This window comes from Lepisosteus oculatus, chromosome 7 (assembly GCF_040954835.1).
Source record: "Lepisosteus oculatus isolate fLepOcu1 chromosome 7, fLepOcu1.hap2, whole genome shotgun sequence".
In the NCBI taxonomy this organism is placed as follows: Eukaryota; Metazoa; Chordata; class Actinopteri; order Semionotiformes; family Lepisosteidae; genus Lepisosteus; species Lepisosteus oculatus.
The window spans coordinates 41,597,702-41,621,830 of NC_090702.1; the positions used below are offsets into that span (position 1 = coordinate 41,597,702).

A 24,129-nucleotide genomic window follows, 5' to 3' on the forward strand; every position below is an offset into this window, starting at 1 on the left:
AGTGAGGTCTTTAAATCCAGAACCAGCAGTGCGGGGCTCTGTGTTGCTGCTTCGGTGCTGCGGGAATGGGTGTTTATTGTATACGGACCGTCTAGTTTCTGTCGGCGTGGTCTTTTGTTGTGTGAACCGCGAAACCTTTTTTTGTCCGGTCTCTTTCAGATAAATTGCTTTAGCAACAAATTAAATTGGTGAAACTGCTCCTCACTGTCCAAGCGTTTTGCGGCAGTAATTGATTCTGGAGATATCTTGAATTTTAGTTTGAAGTCTACAGTACAACGTAAACATACAGTACACTCGTATCCGTTGTCATAGCATGTACCTCACGTCTTCTTCTATCATTTATTTAAAGAGCATTAAAAGCAGATGAATGACTTTGCTGGAAGTTACCACCACGATGAGTTTTAAAAAGTTGGGTTTAACAAGGTTAACAAATTATTAGTAACGGTACGTTACATGCAGTGTCTATAAGACTTTGACGGGGGTAAACGTCCTTGAGTGGCCCAGTTAAAAATCCGTAGAATTAGTTGAAAGTTGCAGCTGACCAACAATCCTCTCTCTATTTGACTGTGCCTGAACAGTTCTTTAAAGAGGAATGGGCAAACGTGCCAAATCTAGGTGTGGTACAGTATGTTAGTACAGACCTATCCAAACCGAATTGCGGCTGTAATTCAAGCAAAAGGCACTTCTGCCAAGTACTAACTCAAGAACACTCAAGTGTGCACGTATCCAACCCATTTTTCATGGGTTTTCATCCGTAAGTAGTTTCACAATGTTGGAGAATTTGTTTTTCGCTTGGAAGTTGTGTGTTACAACTTGTAAATAAAGACAACAGATTCAGGTTTATTTTGATTTCAGCCTTTTGTGCACAAAATGTGTTACTTGGGAAAAGGTGGGTAGACATCCTGTAGCCACTGTATTCTTGGTGGTCTCTGCACAGAGATGATGACCTCTTTTTTCCCAGAATAGATGGCCACCAGCCAGGTGCCTATAAAAATGACACGGCTTTCATTCCTACTGGGGACGTTGTTGATCCTTCTGAATGTCCATAAGGTGTTATTACTGTATATACCAAGGGAGGCCAACCTCCTGAAGTCCCACAGTATAGCATGTTTTAGGGATCACCCTCCAAACATCATTCTCTAAACAGCTGGGACAGTTTCATTTTTCTGGTGAAATACAGTATTCAATTAACTAGCTTAGCGATCAAACACAAAACACAGCATCTTGTGGCTCAGAAGGCCCACATCTGGCAATTCCCAGGTTAATTTAATCAATTGACTGACACAATTTAAATCCACACATATTCCTACTCTGTACAGGTCGGTGATTTAAGGGTGATACACAGCACATGAGGTGCTGGATTGTGGTTCTCTAGCACCATGACTGGTCACCCCTGACAAACCACGAACACTTACAGCTCCCTGCAGAAGTATTCACTCCCTACCAGTATCACATTTGTGTATATCATATATGAATTTTATATAATATATCTAGTATATATTATTTTGGATATTGTTTTTCAAATCAATATTTTCTATTCATAACCTTTAAAGAAACTGACCATGTGAAGGAGTCCGAATGCCAGCAAAACCTACAATGAAGATATGCAAAGTGAAATTTAAAGACTGCATAACTATTCAGCCCCCAAAGTCAGTACTTTGTGGAAGTGTCTTTAGCTGTAATTACTGCTGTGAGTTGTTATGGGCAGGGATTGTGGAATTGTGACCATTCTCCTTAGCAAAATTGTTAATGAATGTGAATTTCCTATCTAGTCTTTGATGTTTGGATAATTCAAGATGAACTAAAGATTGAGATTTTACTGTATTCAGAAGAATAAGTATCTTTCTTTGGTAACACAGTGGTTAGCATTGCTGCCTTACAGTGCTGGGACCCTGGGTTCAATTCCAGACCAGGTGCTTCCGTTTCCTCCCACAGTCCAAAACATACTATTAGGTTAATGTGTCTATGCAAAAACTGGCCCTGGTGTGAGTGTGTGCATGTCTGTTTCTAAGTGCCCTGTGATGGACATGTGTCCGTTGCCTGAGGGTATAGGCTCTGGCTCCCCTGCAACTCTGTGAATACATGACATTTATTAGGGGGTAATGCCAATAAAACGTCATCCATTTTTTAACCACTTTATGCCGTATAGGGTAGGAGGGGAGATGGTGTCTATCCCAGCAAGCAACAGGTACAAGGCAGGGCACACCCTGGATGGAAACCAGTCCATCACAGGGCACAAACTGACACCAACACACTCACACCAGGGCCAACATTCCCAGAAGCCAATTAACCTACCAGCATGTCTTTGGACTGTGGCAGGGAACCAGAGCACCTGGAGGAAACCCACATGAACACGGGGAGAGCATACCAACTCCACACAGACAGCACCCCAGGAAATCAAACCCAGCAATGCCAACCACTTTGCCACCGTGTCACCCCATTTTAGACCACTCCACACAATTTTAAAGATAAAGGAAACAAGTTTAAATTTATACATTCTATTTAAGTTATTGTGATAGAAATTAGAGACAAACCAAAACAAGTGCATTACAGTCAGCCATCAGAAAATTATAACCCCCACTAGTGAACAATACAGTACTGTACTCTGTGTTGTATTCAGTAAAACTTTTTTTCTTTACTTGCATACCTTTCATTTGTGCAGAAATATTTTAATATAGAGCACATTACCTACCACACAGTAAAATTAATAAACTCCATTTCAGTCATTTCAATTTATTTCAGTCCATTTATTTTCTGCATTTATTATTTATGAATTCAACTTTTTAAGCCAATTTAAAGGGAAAGTGTATATTAGAGGATTCACCATTGCATAATATTGCAAACACAATATAACCCATTGTATTGTCCCCCAATTAGAACACCTTAAATATTTTTACAATAAAATAGCCTCCTAAATCTGAATAATATAATTCCAGTACAGTTTAAATACTGTAATAATTTTAACAATTTTATATTTGTATAATTTTATTAAATTGTATTATTGGGTCACATTAGATTTAGAAGAAATTTCCACAAAACTTTACTTCCAGTGCTTTAATCTTTTACCAATCTTGTAACATTTTAAATAATTGATTTGTACAGTATTTCTTCAAAGAAACCCAAGAAAGCTCATGAAAAAACAACAAATAAAAGTAAAACCTACAATAAAAGTAAGTTTTTAATTCAGAGCAATCATTTTATTTAGTGGCAAGGTGCTGAGAGAGTAATTTCTTTATCAAAAAGTGCCTGCTCTTTCCTTTAACTATACCTTTGATTAGAGTGTTTTACCCTTACACCAACCTAATTTTGCTAAGAATAGCTCGCTTGAACAACTTTTCTCCAGCAAGACACCAGTAATGATACTTCAATGTTGTATTTAGTTGCGTTATTCATATTTTATAGGTAAATAATTTCCTTACTATTATACTTAACATTATTACAGCACATTACACCCCATTTATAACTTCTTATGTTGCAGTAATGGCTATTAATAAAGCATACGCTCAAACTGAAGTCTTTATAGCTGCATATTTTGCTCTTCTAATCAACAGCAAACTTTGCATAACCCGAAGATGCACTGCAGATACAGATTCTTTTAGGTGGTGTGCTCATATGAGGTATACAAACTGTATTTACTGAGACATATGCATTCAAATGGGTAGGTGCAGAGCAGTTACATAGCAAGCAATTGTTCTTTGCAACACGCTTATATGATGCAGTCCATGATGTGGATCTGGAGACTGTCGAGGTCTGGCAGGATTTCATTGCATTTTGGACACGCATGCTCCGGGATATTCACCTGCTGCTGCCAGTCTCTGTTATCTGCACCTGCTCAGGGAACAGAGAGGACAGGCATTACAGAGGACCCCTGCTCACAACATCCATTTAAGCATAACACTTTAGGTTTAATTAATGGCAATATGGTTATAATTAGCGTCCTGGCTAGCTCTGTTGGAAGATCATGAGACTTATAAGCTCAGGGTAGTGGGTTCGTGTCCCACGTTGGGTGCCACGTCTTCCATGTTGGGTACAACCCTGTCCTGTAAAAACCAAATGTTACAGTAACAGCAACAGGAAGCTTCTGCCCCGAAGTGCTGGAAGGCATAACGGGCGAACATCCATCCATCCATGGTTATAATGATCATTTCTGTCATTGCACCCTGGATATTGCATCTTTTTATTCAGTAATTTACAGCTTCCTGAAAAACAGACAATCTAAAAATAAATAAAACTTGAAGTGTAAAGGGTGGGAAACTGCCTAAGCAGCCATTATCCATAGCTTCATTGGACAAAATAAAACTTGCAGGAAGAAGCTTGAAGTAACCTTTTTCAGAGATTCCTAAAAATTAATCTATAATTCCGGGTGGGTTTACTAAGAGCTAAAATATGTGCCACTCTGATGAGTGCACCACTTTTCCCTTGTATTATTTATCAGGATACTCCAGTTCTGAGATCTACGGAAAACTGCTCCTTCATATAAAATCCAATTTGAATTAATGACTATTTCGGCAATCTTTTTTGATTAGTAGTAGATAAAATTAAACCTGAAATCATGGGCCTGCATAAAGAACTTCCTTTCTGCTTTTCAGGGAAAAGCAATTTCTTTCACTTATTTGTTTTTTAACAATAATTTAACATAAATGTTCACATTATTCAGTTAGAAAAGTTAACCAACGACTGGAAGACACAATATGAACGATCAAATAATCATTAAATATGGGTCTTTTTCTGAAATTAAATGAAAAGGCATTTATGCTTTTATTCATTTAAAGTCATACCCCAGTATATTTTGGGGGGGTGTTCTTGGAAAGTGCACTGGACTGTGGATCAGTGGATCATGAATCAATTTTCCCTATTAAGGATCAGTGTGAAAGAGTGGGGAGAAGTTCTGGGATTCAGAAAAAACAGTCTACAGACTCACTAATATATAATTCTGGTACATTAGTATTATTACTACTCCATAAAGAAGCGACGTACAGTGGTTTAATACTCTTATACTTCAGAACTTTCTGAGATCACATTTAAAAATTCCCCAGCATGAACTGTAAATATGAAAGAGGGTTGAATGACAGCTTGTCATTGATAAGACCTTGTTATTTCGGTGGACTAAAAAACAAAAACGCTGCATGACAAGGAACTGCTGCACTTGCCTCTTGCTCCTGGTGCGTTCTGCTGTGGAGGATTTCCGTGGGGGTTCATGCCCCTGGGCACGTGGCGACGCTGCATTTCATTCAGAGACTGTCTGTAATGCAATCATGCACATTAATGTGTACTATACGCAACACACACCTCAAACATTAGCATTCTGGTCGATAATCTGCACTTAACTGTTCCATGCAAACACTTCATTAAAACATAATCACAATAAAAATTATACAAAACCCAACACCAAGAGGCATTTTAATCAGCTTCAATTTCATAAAAAATACTTAAGAACACACATTTTCAAATGAATGCCTGAGGAGATGAATGCCTGTTGTTTTTGACGACTTGAAACAAGTATCTTCGATCTTTGGAACGCTGAAGAAAAAACAATGGTAATACATCCTTCCATTTATGGCTTGTTTTCTGCCTCTTCAGGAGTTATCAGATAAACACAAGGTTTCATTGAAACATGGGTACTGCACTCCAGTTCTAAAAGCTGTGAGATTTTTCCCACTCTGAGGTCTTCACGGGCAATTTTATACTTGCTTGACATGACCTTCAGCATTTCTGAGGCATGTTCAAAGGTGAAGCACCTCGGAAGGTTGCTTAAAAGTAGTTAAGCAACTTCTGCACTTAAACAGAAACCCTGGATGCGAGTTACCTTCCCAAAGACTCCATCTCCTCTTGGAGCTGGCTGTTTTGCTTTTTCACAAACTCCAATTGTGCTGCTAGCCGTTCCTTCTCCTCATGGATCTTCTCTCTCGCTGCTCTTTCAGCATAGAAATCAGAAGAGTACACCTCGGCCTGCAGAAACAGCACAACGTCTGGACTAGCCACCGGAAACGAGAAGACTCGGCCAGCTCTTCTCCGGTCTCGGAGCTTGTCTGTATGCGTCGTTCATTACCTGTGCTTTGAACACAGAAATGGTATCCAGCTCCTGTTCCTTTTTAAAAATGTCCTGCTTCATTTCGTCGATCTGCAGCTGCTTCGCAGCCAAAGCCTGCTCCGCCACTGCGAGTTTCTTGTTCAGCTCGATCACGTCATCCTTTGGGAGGAGACATTGCACAGACAGACAGATAAAGAAGTTAAAACGGTAATTATCCAAAGTTCACCAGAAAACTTCCAGTTTTTTAAGTATTAAGAAAACAGCCTGTATGGCTTTCAAAAACAAAAAAAAAAGAAATTTGATTTAACAACTTATGACAAGTGAGTCAAAAGACTAAAGCATAAGTGAAAATGAAGTAAAGAAAATCAAAGACACATTTCACGTTTCATTGTTTAGAATATTTTACATACTAATCATTGCGTGAAGTTTGAGGGTTCTTTATATTCCTCCCCAGAACTGTAACTCTTAGGTCAAATGAAAAGAACGTTAACTGTTCTAACAGTGGAAGTAAAGGTTAACAGAAATCAAGGTGAAATACACCTTTCTTTTTGTCTACTCACGGGGGAAAAAAAGTCTCTTTTGACCCTAGCCTTTAACCAAATGATATCACTGGTTTGCCTTCAGTAACAGGAGAAATCAATGTGGTCTTGTCACCTCTGTCCTCTTGTTTCCATCTGCTGCTTTCTTGATCTCATTATAATCTTCAAAAAGCTTTGTGTAGGCATCCTTCAGCTGAGTCATTTTTCTCCTGTTTGAGAACAGGGTTAGGGTCAGGGGAACATTTTATTAGTTATATCAATATACATTTCACATGTATAGATGTGCTGCATTTAAAATACCAGTGTTTTTTTACTGCCGTGATACTTGGGTGCAGATGTCACAAATAAAAATGGCTGCTCTTTAAAAGAAACGCTCTTTCCTGTCTTTTTAGTGCAGGGGATTCCAATTCTGGTCCTGGACACTCACACACCTGCTGCTGTTCATACCAGAGGAGGTTAATTACCTGACTCATACCTTAATGGTGCGGAAAAAAATATCTTGATTGGCATACTGTCAAATTATTCTACTCAGAAGTGTGGGATATTGTTTTACTGAAGAAATGCAATAGCTATTAGGCATCCTTCAACAACTGCAAGGGCAGAAAACAGTCACACAATAAATTAATTATATTAGGAAGTCAATTAAGATTTCAACTGTGTAACTCAGAAATTGGCCGAAATAAAAACAAGCAGGTGCAGTATGTGGTCCTTTCAGGACCAGGATTGACAACCCTAAACTTACTGAACTTCCCTTCCACTATGCATACAGGACAACCTTAGAAGCATTTGATTGAAAAGAAAAAAAAATTTGATACTCTTGCAAACTTAATCCTTTGAGGATTCTCTGATGATTTTTCTAGGAATAAATGCTAAATGTACAAAGAAACCTATATCAATATAACGTATCAGGAACAGCTACAAGACAGTTTTACTAAAGCTCTTCTTAAAACTGAAGAAACATTAGAGCAATGGGCCAAAGACCGAAAAAGCTTAACTGAGTTGATGAAGTTTAAATCAATTAAGTCTCCCTTGTAGCACAACTTGATCTACACAGCTGAACACCTTTTCAAACACAGTGTTATTTATACAACTATTAGGATATTTATTTTTTCCCCAATAGGAGAGGATGCACTATAATAAAGTCCATGGAATGCGAGTTTAAATTTAAAGGGGGCCACTTACTTTTCCTCCTCCATCTTCCTCTGTTCCATTTTACCAACAGACTGCATGCTTTCCAGCTGAAGTTTCAGCTTGTCGCTCTCATTCTGAACTTTCTGCTTGTCCACCAACTGCGCGCGGAGAGTAGAAAGATCCTGCTCGATTTCACGACATCTACAAAACACGTATGAAGTGGAGATGCAGGAGATCAAGCTGGAACGGAAGAGCTCTCTACAAACAGCTCCACCAGCCACAGTCATAAATCAAAACATTTACCTATTTAAAAAAGATCTTAAGCAAATCATCACAGCTCCCTAGAATTGATCGTATTTACCCTTCGGAAATATTAAGGTTTTAGAGCACCAGCCGAGAAAATGTGTGCAGTTTCTATTTCTATATCAAAGGGGTTTTTGATGCTCTGCGTTAGTCACATTTACAAACACATGGCACTACTGCTAAAGCTGATCCTCCTGCTCATTCTCACTTGTTGTGCAGGTTTCTCTTCATATCTTCAGCATCATCCAGTTTGGACTGGGCCTGCTGTAGCTCTTTAAACAAGGACTTCATCTGGGACTTCAAATTCTCCACCTCGGTTGTAGACTGAAAAGAACATAAACCCCCCAGAGGTTTAAGGCACACAAAAGGCTCAGGCTCTTTCGTTTTCAAAACAAGTCCTGGATGCCACACCTAGCGAGATGCTGATAATTGCCGGGATTCCAAAAGAAGAGCAAAGCGGCATCTCCAAAGTTAGACATGGAAAATTGTCTTTGCATGGATACAACTGCTGGGGCAAAAATGCATACTTAGCACAATGCCTATGAAGCCAGGAGTTGTGCAGCAGCTGGTTTTGTCTTTTGTAGGACAGTTGTGATCTAAATAGGAGCTATTTATCTTGCTCAGGTGGTTTTCAGCATTGAGCAGGTGATCATTTCAAATGTCAATTTCAGCTCAAAAAGCATAGAAGAAATACACGACACATTTTTAAATCATCAGAAGATGTGATGTAATAAATATCTGTTATCTTACCGTATCATGCATAGCTGACACACTCTGTTGAACTTTGATATCAGCTTCACATTTAGATGTGCTTTCAATCCCCACTGGCTCAGAAGGAATATTCCCTTCAACTATCAGTGATGTCTGAGTTGCACTCTCTACAACCATTTCTGCCTTTTTCTCCAATACCGATATCCTGGTGAAAAAAATGATACTGACCTTTATTGCATCAAAACAAAACAAAGGTGCCCAGTCAGTGTTTTAGAAACCGGCTTGTGGTTGCAGTTATTTGCAGAGCAATAAATAACATATTAAACAATACCCAGCAGGTCATACTTTTAAAAACAGAGGAACCCATATTATGTTGTAAAATACTACCACAGTGTATTCTTTAAGAACACAGCACGTAATAAAGCAGCAACAGCTTAATCTTTGTTCAAATACAACCCAATTGTGTACTCTCTTGCTATAAGAGCAGCTCGTAGGTGATATCCTATATGGAAAAAGTCTCTGATTTGTTCTAAGTAATCATAACTGAACATAAACTAACTGAGTTTAGGATCTTATCCGATGTACAGTATGTTACAGCTACTTTTATAAAAGTAGAATTTACCACCTTTTTATGTTTTATAACAATTTTATTTAAAAAATACCTAGCACTACATTTCAAAATCTCTTACAGAAATCAGTTTTGTTATTATGATGGTTAATAACCTTTGTGCAATCAAAAACAGAATAAAACCCAAAACTGTTCAAAAAGAGAGCACCAAGCTGTCTGGTGATATCCATACCATGCATTTATATTGTATACAATTGTGCAAAATATTAAAATGCATGTTTCAATATTATTTTTATAAATTATGCATTCAAAATATTGTTCTACAACATACTGTAACTAGTCTATTACTCCTACAATTCCTGATGAGATAGTTAATACAACAGTAGAGTGGAGCAAAAAATAAAAGTAACAGAACGAGGTACACACTTGGAGCTTGTATTATTGGGTGACCTTCACTCATCTAACAAGAATAGGTACGTATATTTATGTATAGGTATGTACAGCATACAGTATGAAGGTATGCATTGCTCATTTTAGTGAGTAATCGTAAGTAGTGTGGGATACTGTACCTTTCTCTGTAAGCTTGGAGCTCAAGCTCCAGCTTCTCCACCTTCTGAGACTCGTGTCGCAAGGACTGAAGCAACTGGCTGACAGTCAACTCCTCAGGCTCCATTCGTTCATTTGTTTCATCAGACTTAGGCCTGCTTATGAAGAAAAACGTCAGTGCCGAAGTTATAGATTTGGCTCAACATACATTATTTTTTTTTTGTGGTTCATAGAAGGGGCACAACAATAGATACCAATACTTACATATATGCAGCAGATGGATCTTTTTCACTGCTTGGCAAATCCTTAGTTAGTTTCAGGTCTCCTTCCTTCTAAAAGAAAATGAATGCATTCATCATTTTCCTGACCCAGACTCACCATAATTACAAGATGGGAAAGGCCTGAACTGGAATTCAGTGTTAATGGTGCGTTTTAAAAGCAATCGGCATATACGGTCACTAAACATTCTGAGGTTTATTCATGGTACAGGTAACTTACTGCAATTCTGATCTCAATGAAGGCATCATCAGGGAGCCCTCGCCCCAGTTTCAGCTGAAGCTCTGAGTTCATGGCCAGCAGGTCGCTCTTCTCCGCCTGAAGCCGTGCAATCACGACCTTCAGCGCTTCCACCTCCGAGCTCTGGCCCCCCATCTCACTCTACACCACACAGAAAAACAAGACTGCAGTTACACTGGGAAAGCTACCAGCTGTGGTAGTCTGCCGACAAGGTTCGGCACAGCTCGAAATGTAAGATTTCCCCAAAGCCCCCATCACTTTCACAGATTCAGACAGAGGACATACTCAGTTTTTCGGGGATTTTGCATCTTTGGTCCTTAAATAACTGAAATATTGAAGTCTGAAGCCCTGGTTTTGTTGTTTTTTATTATATGTGGTAATAAAAACATAATGACCCAGACAGAAATGCCATGCTTTCTCTTCGATCTAAATTAATTTCATTCTTTATGTGGCGCAATGTTCAGATAATAGAAGAGCATAAAAAGTCCTCCAAGCACTGCAGCATATTTACTGCCTTATTGACCACCTCTGATGGCATGGTAGATGATGGCATCTCCTTTAAAATAAAAATTAAAGAAAACATGTGACTCTGTCAACACTACCACATACAGTATACTGTATAAAGTGTAGCAACTTCGATGTTTTAATGCACAAAGTATATTATTTGCTAGACTCAAAACCTTCTTCTCTAGAAGGGTCTTTACTTAACCGGTTCTGTTAATGTACCCCTAAGCTCCTACTGCATTCAATATCCCATTTACTGTCTCATCTCATTGTCTATTTTCAGAGTGTATTTCTTGTGTGTTTTTTGGGATGTTGTTGTCATTCAACTTTAAAAATAGAAAAGTTTATTATTATTATTAGTTTAATTTTGTTTTTACATGTCCATATCCTGCTTTTGTACAGTGTAATACATAGTTTTAAAGTAAAGTTCTGATTTAAACTTTTACCATCTTAACCTAATCTATGGTTACACTGGTCTGCTTGTTCTGAATACAATAGCTGGGGACAAAAGGGGAAGAGAACTTATAGAGATTAAACATTCCTTTCATGTTACAGAAAATATACCAGAATATTTATATTCCTTTTCGTGAAGGTTTAAAATGAACACATTCCTGTAAGTATGAAACTAACATGAACTCTCAGAAGCTGTACACCAGGGGTTTGGGAATCTAACTATTAGTTGAGCTGATCAAAGCAGACAAGACACAATAATCCACTGTCTCTCCTTTTACTAAAAGGATAACACAATCCCAGAGCCTACACACTATTGTTCAGAAACTGTGCTCAAAATACATTTTCTGCAAATGTGTATAATTTGTTTGTATGCAAATCCCTGTTGGTTAAAGTGTGCCATTTCTGGTCTCAGATGTTATCTTCTCTAGATCTCTGTAGCTTAACTATTTCTTACCTGACAAGTCCCTTCTTCATTCCCTTCCAGATGCTGTAATCTTTTCCTGAGCTCTTCATTGCGCTTGGTAAGGGCAGTCACGCGATTCTTCGCCTCCAGAAACTTGTTCTCCAGAAACTCACGCTCCTCCTTCTGCTTTTCCTTCCATGCAGCAAGGCCCTCAAAACGCTCTTTCATAGACGTATTAGTTTGTTTCAGGGCTTCTGCAGCACATAAGAAAAAACACTATTTATCCATCCATCTTCTCACCGGCTTATCCAAAACAGGGTCATGGGGGAGCTCAGCAAGCAACAAGAGCAAGGCAGGGTTCATCCTGGACGGCACACCAGCCCATCGCAGGGCGCACACAGACACACTCACAGTAGGCCAACTTTCCCAGAAGTAGCTCAAGTAGGCAGCTGCGTCAGCATGCGCAGGCTGCAAAGTAACAAGTCAAGGTTTATTCCAAAAGAAACGCAACGTTTCAGCTGGGTGTCAACATTCGAAGAAGGCTCCACATCCGAAACGTTGTGTTTCTTTTCTTCTCTTTTCAGTATGGAATAAACCAAACACTTGTTCCTTTGCAATTTTCCCTGAAGCCAGTTAAGCTACCAGTGTGTCTTTGGACTGGGGGAGGAAACTGCAGCTCTCGGAGAAAACCCACATGAACACAGTCATACCAGCTCCATGCAGATAGCACCCCAGGAATTGAACGCAGGGCCCCAGAGCTGTGAGACAGGAATGCTAACCATGTGCACTATTTATGAAATTGTATGGAGTCCCATCTGTTCAAGTAAAGACCTTCTTACATACCACAAACTACAAAAACTACATTGTTACTTCCCAGGAAACAGCAGCACTCAAGAAAACCCTGCGTTCCTTGCCTTTCAGCTCACTGTTCTCTTTGATGAGGATGTTCATCTGCTGCAGGGTCTCCTCTGGGGTGCCAACATGGGGGGCGGCCTGAGCCCCATTTGCCTGCCCTTGGCGAGATCTCTCCGGACCCTGCGGATCTTCCCCATTTACCATCGGCGCGCCGGAAGCCATTGCTGTGCTGGTCTATGATTCTGAGCGAAGAAGGCAGAAGGTAGTCAACAGCGAAAAAGTCTCGGACAGACAGAGCCACGAGGGGCCTCGAAGGCAACTGACAAAGTCAACCCTGTAGTTTTCACCAAAATGAAAAGCGAAACACAAATCGAAGGACTCAGGTTTACTGTATGTGGATGTGCATTAAAAAACAGGAACAGGAGGCACTTCTTTACCTTGTGGAAGAACAGAACAAGCACCTTGCCATAGGGCTGAAGCCAATACTTAGGCTTCATTAAAGAAATGGCTGGATTAGAGCCTTGGATCAATTAGCAACTAACTACCAAACAGGCTAAATGGGCCAACTCTCATGTGTAACCCTGCTGTAAAATAATTTAAGTTAACCTCACACAAATGCTCTGAAATTGAGCTACGTATACTGTACTATTATCAAATTGTTATAACACAGCTAAGGATTGCTGCAATTCTATGTAATGAGAAAGGGCTTAAACAACAACAAACACAAATAAAGTTTTATTTTCTTCCTGCACTTCACATTCCCTTACCAATGCTGTAGTCGGTAACGCCTCTGAATTCGCAGGTCAGACGAGGCTCAGCAGTAATACCTGATTATAAAAAGATGACCGAATCTGCATATACAGTACATCGTCTATAATCAAGTAAGAGAAACCTCTTTTCCTAAACAGCGGTGTTGCGAATGCCTTATTATACGGTATGTGTCAATAACATACACTCTTTAACGAGGGCCTTACATTATTGCGGTTTTAAAAAACATGTTGATTCTGTGTCGTTCATGACAAATGACAGGCAGCTAAAACTACGAATCACAGATTACGCCACTTCATATGGAAAAAGACAATATATTTACAAGACCTACTAAACCACACGAATACTACTGAAGCCGTTATTAATAATATATCATATTAACACCAAAGACTAGTAAAAATACGAAATGAGTCTGTTAATTACTTTACCTAGTCCTGCTTTGTTGACTTTCAACTTTCACTTTCATTAGTTAGCGAAACGTGGTAAACAACAACATACATGAAACAGATTTGTAGCCTGTATATAGGCATGAAATGTATTCATAGGACCATGATAATAATAAAACCAAACAAACAGTGAGCATTTAATAAAAAGCTTAGATACTCACACAACAACGTCGCTACTTAATTGCTCTCCAGTGCATTCTGGGTGTTTGAAAAGGTACTCGGTAATGACGCAGAGTTTTCAAAAAAACGCTTCTGTATCGCTGGAAAAGGTGTACTTTAAAACGCACACGCTCGAAAACAAGTAGGATGGTGACATGCAAGTTTTACTTCCCCGTGCTGCAAACACAGCTGTGCGCTTCCTGCTCTTCACGGGCAGAGCGCTAGCCCGGGCAGAACTCCTCCTCGCTCAGCTGACAGCCGCGGTGACGTCAGTCCCTGAAAACCCCCGAGCACGCCGCGTTACGTCGAGGGACTTCCCCTCCTGTCCGCGCCCACGATTAACCCTTGACGCATTACCCCTTGGTTTCATACGGGATGTTCCTCAGCCCATGTACAGTAAATGACTCACAACATATATATAGATATTACTGGGTTTTTAACAGCTGTCGACGCTGACAGCTGTAGAAATGTGCGTTTACGTTGCGGTGATTTTATGTTCTTGTATTGAGAATATGCAGTACATTCACATATATACTTATATGTAATCTACAATACAAGATGCAGGCTAGAGGCCTGGTCAATTTGCAATGCCGTGTTGTACAGCCAACACATTATTGTATTGCAAGGGGCAGTCCACGCCAGCAGGTGGCACTGTTGCACCACAAAATCAACAAGGAGACGTTCGCCAGCAGTAGTCGGCTGAAAAAGCCTTCGTCGCTGGATGCTTGCGGATCCCAAAGATTATCAAAGAAGTCTTTGTTTTCGTAGGACATCGCGCTGAACTAGAGCTATTCAACAAGACAAAGAGACTGTGAGGTTCAGTCTCTTTCCAATTAGCAATGAGTAATTAACAGGTTCATTTCCCATCAAAATGAATGAACGCGAAGGGAATTTCAGTGTTGGCCAATAATGTACCACAGGGAGTGAATGTAATTTGCCGTTCAAATCCATTCAAGAATTCTCTTTGAGTGCTGCTGTAGTGTATGAGAACATTAAGGCTCCTCAAGAGATATAACTCTTATTGTGGTGACTCAGACGCATGACAGATTACATCCATTGTACGGATAATTATTATTATTTCAGTTATGTTAAACACATTAACGTCTCCTTTCTACAAAAATGACGAAACAGTTATGACGTCTGGCAAGGTGGAATGTTTTTCAATCACTGTTTGACATACAAATTCAAAATTAGGTATAGCAAAACTTTTTTTTCTCCCTGTGGCATCATATAAGAGAAACACTGAGCTTTTTAAAGTTTCTGTCATTGTGTTTTATTATTTGATTATAGGAGATGTGTTATCTGCAATTCTGTAATCCAAAAGATATTTCGATTTCTTGAAGGACAGATGAACCTCTAACAGGATGCGGCTATTGGCTGGCCCAAATTTAAGGTTCCCTCTCATTGGCTTTTCCAAAACAACCTTGCCGGTTTCGTCTCCCTGAAAACTTGGAAATGGGTTTAGGAATGTCTCAATGCGACCGTGCGCATCTCCCATACAGAAGCCTTCGTCTCCAAAGCTGCGCACCGATCGACAAGTTCTGACAAGGGACGGGACTGCAAAACTGTCTTCAGCAGGCTTTATTTAACAACAGTGAGCAAATAACAGGCTGTGTGTTGCTGAAATCTCGGCGATTTTGCTGGTTTATAACTTTTCATCCAAGTAAAGCAGAATTCTAAGACCAAACATTTGCTTAACAAAACGTTTCTTTGGTTGCGTTTAAATGTAAGTCTGGAAAATGTAAAGATTTCGGACTGATTGGCACGGGTGAGCAACAAATGAAGGGTGGGACTTGAAAAAACGGAGTGAGTGAGTAGCAAACTGAAATTAATTTCAGGAAATTTCAAATGTCTGCTCCGCCATCCGAACTGGAGTATTTTTTTTTTAACAAACTGGCCCAATTCACGTAAGTTGAAAGAGTTTTTCACGTATTGCACAGGTCATTCAATATTTTTTCTCCCTACCCCAATTATATTTGATTGCTATAGCGTCCACATCGGAAATCAAACCTCGCTCTTTGAGAGAACCGTCCTTTCTTCTGAGGTATCAAGACTGAGTTCAACTGCAAGATGCTCCTGGTGTTTTTAATATCAATGGGCTTTCTAGCATGTGAAATAAAGTTCAGTTCGGGATGTCAGCTGCCCTCGGATTGGAGACCACTTAGCGAGGGATGCAGAGCGGAGCTCGTAGAAATCATAGTCTACGCTAAGGTCCTGGCGATCCATCAGGAAGCGTACAGCATGTATAATTACCTGCCTTATCAGTACGAGGGCACGGAAGGGGGACTGTTCTACTCAGCGGAGATAGAGCTGCTCTGTGACCAAGCCTGGGGCAGCATGTTGGAAGTACCTGCTGGGTCGAGGCTCAATCTCACGGGCCTGGGCTACTTTTCCTGCCAGTCCCACACTGTCGTCCAGAATTACTCCTACATCTTCTTCCTGAGGTGAGTGCGACGGTTTGGTCCAGTCAGAATGATTAGTTCAAATTGAAATGTTGAGCAGTCAAGGTAAACCGTGTGAATTATTATAAAGCACTTAATTAATGGGTTTTTCACACTAGGAATACTGCAAATGAATGCATTTCACTTTATTAAAAACCACTATTATTAGTAGTGGTTTTAGTATTAAAAATGCATTTTAAGAACACTTACCTTGGTAGAACATCTCTTTTCAAGAGCAAAACCTCCAACAGCAGAGGGTCCCTGGTCACCAAACTGGGTCATTTATCCAATACAGGGTCTCAGGAGAGCTGGAGCCTATCCCAGTGAGCAACAGGCACAAGGAAGGACACACACAAACACACAAAGACAGAAACGTACACACTCATGCCTGGGCCAGCTTTCCCAGGAGCCAGTTAACCTATCAGTGTGCCTTTGGACTGTGGGGGGCAACTGGAGCACTGGGGGAAACCTATGCAAACACAGGGAGAACATACAAACTCCACACAGATAGCACCCCAGGTCCGGGAATGGGCCCAGGGCTCCAGGGCTGGGGGAAGCAGCAATGCTAACCACTACGCCACTGTGCTGCCCGCTGTACTGGCCAATTGGTTTGTAAATTCTGATCCAGGTGAAGAGTGCCACCTACTGGCCCACCACCAACATGTGACAATCTACTGTTGTTCAAATTAAGGGCATGCTGTACTTCAAATTGAATTCCATGCATATATATAGATGTATTTCATTTTAAATTAAAAACATTTTATCTGGAAATATTACAAAATATACAGTACATAATTCTCTGCAGAATAAAGTTCCACGCAGAACCCATCTACAAACTTTTTTCTTTGCTTATCCTCATCCAGCTGGATCGTATAAAGGTTTTTTTCCCAAATTAGGTAGATCTCTTGAGTTTTCGAATAAGTGGATATTTTGAGAATATCATGAAATTCACAACATACATTAAGAAGGAAACATCAAGATATGGAGGCTGGGGACTTGGATGGGGAAAAAAAGGCATTTGTACAACTGACAACTGGGTATTTTGAAGTTGCAGGATTTGCACTGTGAGTGAGTGGGAGGAGCACTTACACTGTGTAGTGAAAACCTGTTTTCTGTGTCTTAAAATCACCTTCACTGCTGCACCTCTCTTCTGTGCTCTGAGCTTAACTTTTCATTCCACACAGCATTGTCAAGGTTCAGCTCCACTGTGTGTTCTGTATGTGAAACGCTTCTCGTTCTGGAATCTGAAGAATGCGGGAAAGAGTTTCAGTGCTACACTTTTTCTGTTGTAATTTTTTTTTATAACCGAACCACTCAGTCAGTTGGAACTTGTCAATTCAGAAGTCCCGCATTCCTAAATTTGAAAACCTGCTTAAGACGTTTTATAGCTTAACACCATTTCTGTGTTTGGACTGGTTTCGGTGGAATGTGGTGCTTTTCATACAAATTCCTTATATTATTGTCTTTTAATTTGTTATATTAGATGCACAGTGGCTCAATGGTTAGCATTCCTGGGGTGCTTCTGTATGGAGTTTGTATGTCCTCCCCAAGTTTGCATGAGTTTCCTCCAGGTGCTCCAGTTTCCTCACACAGTCCAAAGACATACTGGTAGGTTAAATGGGTTGAGGGAAAACTAGCTGAGAGTGTGTGTGTATTTGTGTCTGTGTGTGAACTGTGATGGACTGGCGTCCCACCCAGGGCGTATCCTGCCTTGTACCTGCTGCTTGTGGGGTCAGACTCCAGTTCTCCCATGGTTTTGTATTGGATGAAGCAGCTAGAAAATGGATGGAAATACATAAGATGTAACCATCTAGCTAAGCCTGAATGTATCCTTAGTGGCTCTGTCCATAATTGTTATAATCTAATAATACTATTGCCCCATTTCAGCATCCTGAAACTAGTTTACACGTTACTGTATATGAATGACTCTTATCCATGTGACCTTTCTTTGGCAACACTGTATTTGTTTCTCCCACAAAATGACAAATTAATGAGTTTTTGTCTGTACTGCTCCATAATCTTTGGTGTCTTTGTTATTACAAACAAGGCTAATGTTTAATGAAGATAATGTAGGAAAGTATTGTTTATGTCTAAGCAGGATTGGGAATATGCTGCCACTAGTTAAAGTCAGATGCATTAAATTCACAGTCAATATGCCCCCTGTCCTGTAGTTCTCGAGGTTTCCCAAATATTCATTAATAAAATTCACACTAAGTTCAGAACTGTGTTGGCTTTAGGTTGTATTCTAAATATGAAGGGCTGCTGAAGCTTACAGGAAGGATTTATATTACATAACAGGTTTATGCAAAATTTCACAAGCTATTGGCTCCCGAAAATATAACAGTGAAGCCACAGATATTCCCACACAGTCCCTAAACATTTTGGTACAGGAACTGTGTTTATGAGGTACAATAAATCGGGCATTCAGAAAATTGGATATTATCCACTACGCTGAGGCAATGGCCAGAATAAGGTTCCAGGAGATGTTAAAAGGGGGAGCAGGACCTTTTTTTGTTCCATATCATTTTGTTCTGTATCAGCTATGCGGTTGTTCCTCGTTTATTTTCACTCGGCTGCTCACTTTATTTGATTTATTAGTCATTTAAAAGTGCTTTGGAAAAGACTGATCCAAATGACTTGGAAGAATATGTAGGTGAGAGTAGTGTCGGTATATCATCAGAGCCCTGGGGCTCAGGGTACCACTGTATTGAATACTGAATTCCACAGTTACTGTACATGTATAACCTTATCACCTGTCCTTTTCACCCTTCATTTCAATTCAAAGCATATTACAAAATTAAATAGAATAAACTTCATTTTGTATACATAAATCACTGCCTTTACATCTATTCAACAGCAAGTACTGGAGGAATTTGATCATTTTGAGAAATTAGATTTTGAAGATAATTATTTTTTTCTAACCACTAGGCTCTTGTCTTGAATGTCTCTACCTGGTGAGTAATGTTCAAATAAGGCCCTTTGTTGAGTCTGCACAGTGGATGGAATGGGGAAAAGCTATTTTTTTTATCCTGGCTTTCTGGAGAAACAGCTGCTTTTTTTTTTTTAAGAATGGTCAAATATATCATTCTGTGTTCTTATGCCTGTCACTGAAACACTGTGGCAATATTTCACCAATTTTGATTAGTCCTAGTCTTTGTCAGAAAGGGACTCAGAAATATTCCATATTGGAACTGAAAACTCCCAGAACTAGATTTTATCCCAAAACATGGGATATACTGTAATACTCTTTGATTCTAAAATCCAGGAATGGTTTGTATCTGAGCAGTTGCTTTACTGCCATTGTTTAGTATCTCTGTCTGGCGGGTGTCGCAGTCCCAGGAGGAGTTCACAGGTCACTGATGGTTTCCATGGGCGGCAGAGAAAGGTTCCAATTTTCACAGTTGGAAGGTAAAAGTAATATAGATCCTGATGGTTATAAAACTGTTTCTAATCGTGTTCTTTAGGACTTAGATAACTGAAATGGAAAAGTAGGCAATTAATAGATGACCTTCAACAAAGTGTGACATGATTAAAGGTCAGGAGCCAGAACATTGACCAAGCCTTTGTTCTGTAAAGTGTCAAGTGATCACATTACTCCTGACTTGGAAACTGCGCGCGATAAAAAATCTGTTGATTTTTAAAGTTTTGGCTCCCCTGTGTTTGTCTGATCATTTATCTGTTTTACTACTAAACTCTCATTACAAAACTACAAATTATGGGGGATAGGACCTACCATGCTTACACTCCTAACTACACTCCCTTCCAGAAGAAATCTGGGACTCTGACATTGTTTTTAAAATAATCAGTGTTTACCGTGGTGCTGTAATAGGCAGGGTCACGGACAGTCAATGCTCAATATAAGTACTCTGTGTTTTACTTGTATTTGGAGAAGTAATCTGGGTTCAGAACACTACATTTCCCAGAACGCTTGGTGATGATGTCATTAATTAACCTAGGGGGAGAGGCCAAATAAGGGTATTAAGCAGAACATGACACCAGTTGTTTTGGTTTTGCCTTAGTTGGTAGAATTCTGGTTAATCAACCTGTAATTAGGGAGACCAGACTAGTTCTTTTTCTGTAGCAGTCTGGATTTTCCTATTCTGGAGCGAAATTTGGGCCTTAGTTTTGTTTGGTTTTGATTTGTAAAAGAATCCACGCAACCACATCTGACCTCCTTACTCAATGATGGTATACAGACCACAAGGCAACAGCACTGCACGTGTTGGGAAGGTAAACTTGAATGCTGCAGTTGAAGGAAATGTTTTTTCGATGATGTGATTTAAATCTGAATTCTGCAGCACATTAGTTTTGGTCACACATATCCAAATCCTGGAGTGAGAGTTTCGAAACAGCGTTCTCCGAGATGAAATGTGATCAGTTTTATGCTAGGTACTTAAGATTTCCTTTGGCTGTGCATTTGTATTTTCAGAACTCTGAAAGGCATGTTTTGAAGCCATGATTATTATTATAAACCCCAAAAATAAAACATTGATAACAAAAAAAAAATGAAAAAGAATAAAACATTGTTCCACAATTATGTTTTTTTTAAGAAACATCATCCACAAATGGTGTTTTGAGTCGACATTTGGGAGGAATGACAATAACCAATTCCTTCTTCACTTCTCATTACGCTATAAAGACCGCATTCCCCAATTCTCCTTGGATTTGTATATCTGTACCCCTCCTCCTCTCCAGACTTACCTCTGTACTCTGTATGTTGGTCTTGGCTTCCTTCATCCAGGTGGGTTAGGCCAAAACGTCCTATGCCTAACTGAACCTAACTTAATGTGTCGGTTGTTGTTATTCTTGTCATGTCAGCCGTAACAAGTATGTACAGACAGTCCACATTAAAAGTCACTCCGCTGTATGTTGTTTGGCATCAACACCGTTGACAAATTGAGGACCTCCACATACAAAACTCATCGTTTTTCAAGGCAGCATTAGCCAGAAGCTTGGGTGGCCCGCAGATTATTTTGTTTTGGAAATTAAAAAATATTGTGCAGAGCAAACGCTACCATTAAAAATTTTCCTTCCTGTAGAGACAGTGCTGTTGCACATGACTTGGATTATGAATCCTTTTCCAAGTTGGACCACCTCTGGTCTACCAGCACAAGGAAGGAAATGGAGGTCAGCATGTAAAATAAGTCAGTTAATTAAAGGTACCTGGTGGCAGTGTAGTATAATGGGTAAGTCTCTGGTCTCTGGTGTCATAACCACTGGGTTGAGGATTCAAGTCTGCCCAACAGACTCTGCTGTTGTCCCATTGGGTACTTGCCCCCAGTTGCTCCAGTCCACTCAGCTGTATGGCTGGGAAACAGCATTGCTGGGGGGGGGGTTGTGTTCCATCCTGGGGGGAGTTCTCTCCCTTTCTTGTTGTCTCCTTCATGGGCTCTATCGTTCACTTGTCACAATGGAAACCAGGATGAACTCTGGACTGCTGAGCTGCTATGGCTTGGATATGGAAATTACCCAATTAAAAGTACACTAATTGTATCTGCTAGGTTTCATCATTTCTGTCTTACATCTCAGTTACACAAATGTTAGTAGTTGGATGAGAAACAAGACTGTTGCCGCTTTCTAAGGCTTTTAATTTAAGGCTGGGCCTGGACAGGATTGAGATGGGAGATCTCCAAGGAAAAGCAGCTTGCTGCAGAAAGTTGTATTGGTGGACTAGTAGGCTACACACTTCACTATAGACCCAACTTTCCAAACCAAAGTCCCAGTATGGTCACCAGTGATACTGCTGTAGGAGGTGCTGATCTTCAGTTCCACTCAGGACTCGCACTGGTTTACCTTAAGTACCTGATCAGATGAGTACTGGGGTGTGTGATAGATACAGTATATTCAAAGCTCTTTGGCAACCTTTTGGGTGAAAAGTGGTATGTAAATGTAAGGTATTATTATACTAAGGCCCCTTGGTTGTCATGATTAAATGTGTAGTTGAGGGTAATTTAATGTGTCAGTCCTGTTGTTTGAAAGAAACCCATTATGTGATTGATGCGATACAGTCTGAGCACAGTGACCTCTGGTGGTAGTAAGTGGTGGTGCACCTTATAGATGACAGCACTAGATACTGTTGAGAGTGATTGGAGCCTTTTTTGATTAAGGAAATTACTTGGTTGTAGATGCAGAGAACCCACAGTGAATCCACAATGTTCAAAATCTTTGTGTTCTGAGTGTAATAGCTATATCGTCTATACTCCTTCTATACCTCTACTATATAATGCCTGTAAAAATAGTAACAAAAATGATTGATATACTGTACAGTACAGTGATTAATAACTGGAAAATTCTTGCTTTAGTGTAACTTCTCATGTATCCAAGAAGCATCTGAGAATCTCTTATGTCTCCGGGTGTTACTAGAATTGCAATTTTGGTGTTCACATAATTCAATACTATATATCGCATCCCACTGATCAGTTAATTTTATGGCAGTTTAAGTCCATAGCTCTGAACAATCATAGTTGAGCAATCCTTGACAAGTCGATTAATCAGTGCCCCCAATTTTTTATACCACACCTGAGATACAGTTTGTTTCATCAGCACTATTTATTTCATCATCATCAGTTTAGATTACCCATTCTAAACTAATCTACCAATTAATTGGACTTCATGGTCTATTCTTAGGTCTCTTATCAATATCTCCTGACACCAGGTATATTGAAGGTAATGCCCGTATATTTCTACTGGGACAGATTAGCTGTCATGGTGCTGGTTTGTGATGAACTACCTCAAGGTCTGCCTCTGCCACAAATGAGCAATGAAGCAGAATTAAACTGCTCCTAGTCACCACCCCAGTCTCGTGCTTCTTGTTTTTATTTGACATTTGAACAGGATGGACGAAAACTACAACATCCTGCCTCACGGGGTGAACTTTCAGGATGCCATTTTCCCGGACACGCAGGAGAACAGGAGAACCTTCTCCAGCCTTTTCCAGTTCTCCAACTGCTCCCAGGGACAGACACTGCAGGCCTTCAGCGCGGACTGGGAGATGCAGGAGGACAGCAGGGTAAGATTCACCACTCCCAACTGCACTCTGAAGGTTCTCAGTCAGCAGACAGTTCGGCCTTCACATTCACCATCATAATGAGGTAATACGTACCACTGCACTCATTTGATTTTTTGTCCAGACATTAAATAACCACCCCTTCTCTTTTTTACTGTCCCCATAGTGTTTAGTTTCGCTACACAATGGTTAAAGGTATTCCTCTCTTCCCTCTTGCTCCTTCTCACCTTGTCTCTCTTTTAATGGCAAGCGTTACTGTTCTTCCTCAGACAAAGCCGTGAGTCAGACATTCAGCTCGAGGTAGAAATAAACATTGAGAAGAGTAAGTGGCAGCCTAGAAATAATCACACACAAAGAAATGAGTAATTGACAGTGATGGATTGGAAAAAATCTGTTTCTGTAAGGTGAACACAGTTTGTTTACACTCATTAAAGAACTTGGGTTTTGTTTTTTCAGGCAAGGAAAGTTGTGGAAGTGGCAAAAATACAAAAAAGAAAATACAAAACTTCTGGAAAAAGTAAACACATGGGCACATACTGTATACAAATGCATGTGTAGTTACTGTGATCATGCAATGAAGCAAGCTAAATTTGTCTTGTGTTATATGAGTAATGCTTTATCTGTGATTTACTTGTTTGTGAAAATGTATATGCTGTGAAAAAAGAAATCTTATTGAAAGCACCCGGCCCCACAAATGTTCAAACTCTTGTAAATGTCTGAGGTTTAAGGGTAAATCTGTGGTTATGTGT

The 24,129-nt window shown here is 39.9% G+C and overlaps 2 protein-coding genes across 5 annotated transcripts in view; one reads left to right on the top strand and one right to left on the bottom strand.

Moving 5' to 3' along the window:
• Nucleotides 1–2,732: 2,732 nt before the first annotated feature.
• Nucleotides 2,733–14,197, bottom strand: optn (optineurin). Of its 4 annotated transcripts, XM_015352463.2 has the most exons (15): nt 13,936–14,196; nt 13,328–13,387; nt 12,620–12,802; nt 11,757–11,959; nt 10,328–10,486; nt 10,094–10,161; nt 9,853–9,987; nt 8,755–8,920; nt 8,213–8,328; nt 7,753–7,902; nt 6,686–6,779; nt 6,050–6,190; nt 5,807–5,949; nt 5,151–5,242; nt 2,733–3,828 (listed from the first exon to the last, which is right to left on the bottom strand). In XM_015352463.2, exons 3-15 carry the CDS (start codon nt 12,780–12,782, stop codon nt 3,707–3,709), a joined length of 1,752 nt encoding a protein of 583 aa, XP_015207949.1. In that variant the 5' UTR covers nt 12,783–12,802; nt 13,328–13,387; nt 13,936–14,196; the 3' UTR covers nt 2,733–3,706. The 4 variants fall into 4 exon arrangements, with proteins under 4 accessions (XP_015207949.1, XP_015207950.1, XP_015207948.1 ...); XM_015352464.2 differs by lacking the exon at nt 13,328–13,387 and having other exon boundaries at nt 9,853–9,984; XM_015352462.2 differs by lacking the exon at nt 13,328–13,387.
• A 1,134-nt stretch (nt 14,198–15,331) lies between these two features.
• The window catches only part of ccdc3a (coiled-coil domain containing 3a), a 30,845-nt gene continuing 22,047 nt past the window's right edge, over nt 15,332–24,129 (top strand). The window contains exons 1-2 of the mRNA XM_006633353.3: nt 15,332–16,377; nt 23,209–23,383. Coding sequence (XP_006633416.1) covers nt 16,004–16,377; nt 23,209–23,383 — 549 coding nt within the window. The 5' untranslated portion in view covers nt 15,332–16,003. The remainder of the gene's footprint in view (nt 16,378–23,208; nt 23,384–24,129) is intronic.

Bases quoted from the DNA above. Each gene is read 5' to 3' on its own strand.
- optn (XM_015352462.2), bottom strand. From the start codon at position 12,782: ATGGCTTCCGGCGCGCCGATGGTAAATGGGGAAGATCCGCAGGGTCCG. The intron at 11,960-12,619 runs GCAAGGAACGCA...TATGTGCTGCAG, and splicing joins AGAGAACAGTGAGCTGAAAG to AAGCCCTGAAACAAACTAAT. The intron at 7,903-8,212 runs GTGAGAATGAGC...CGTGTTTTGTAG, and splicing joins AAGAGAAACCTGCACAACAA to ATGTCGTGAAATCGAGCAGG.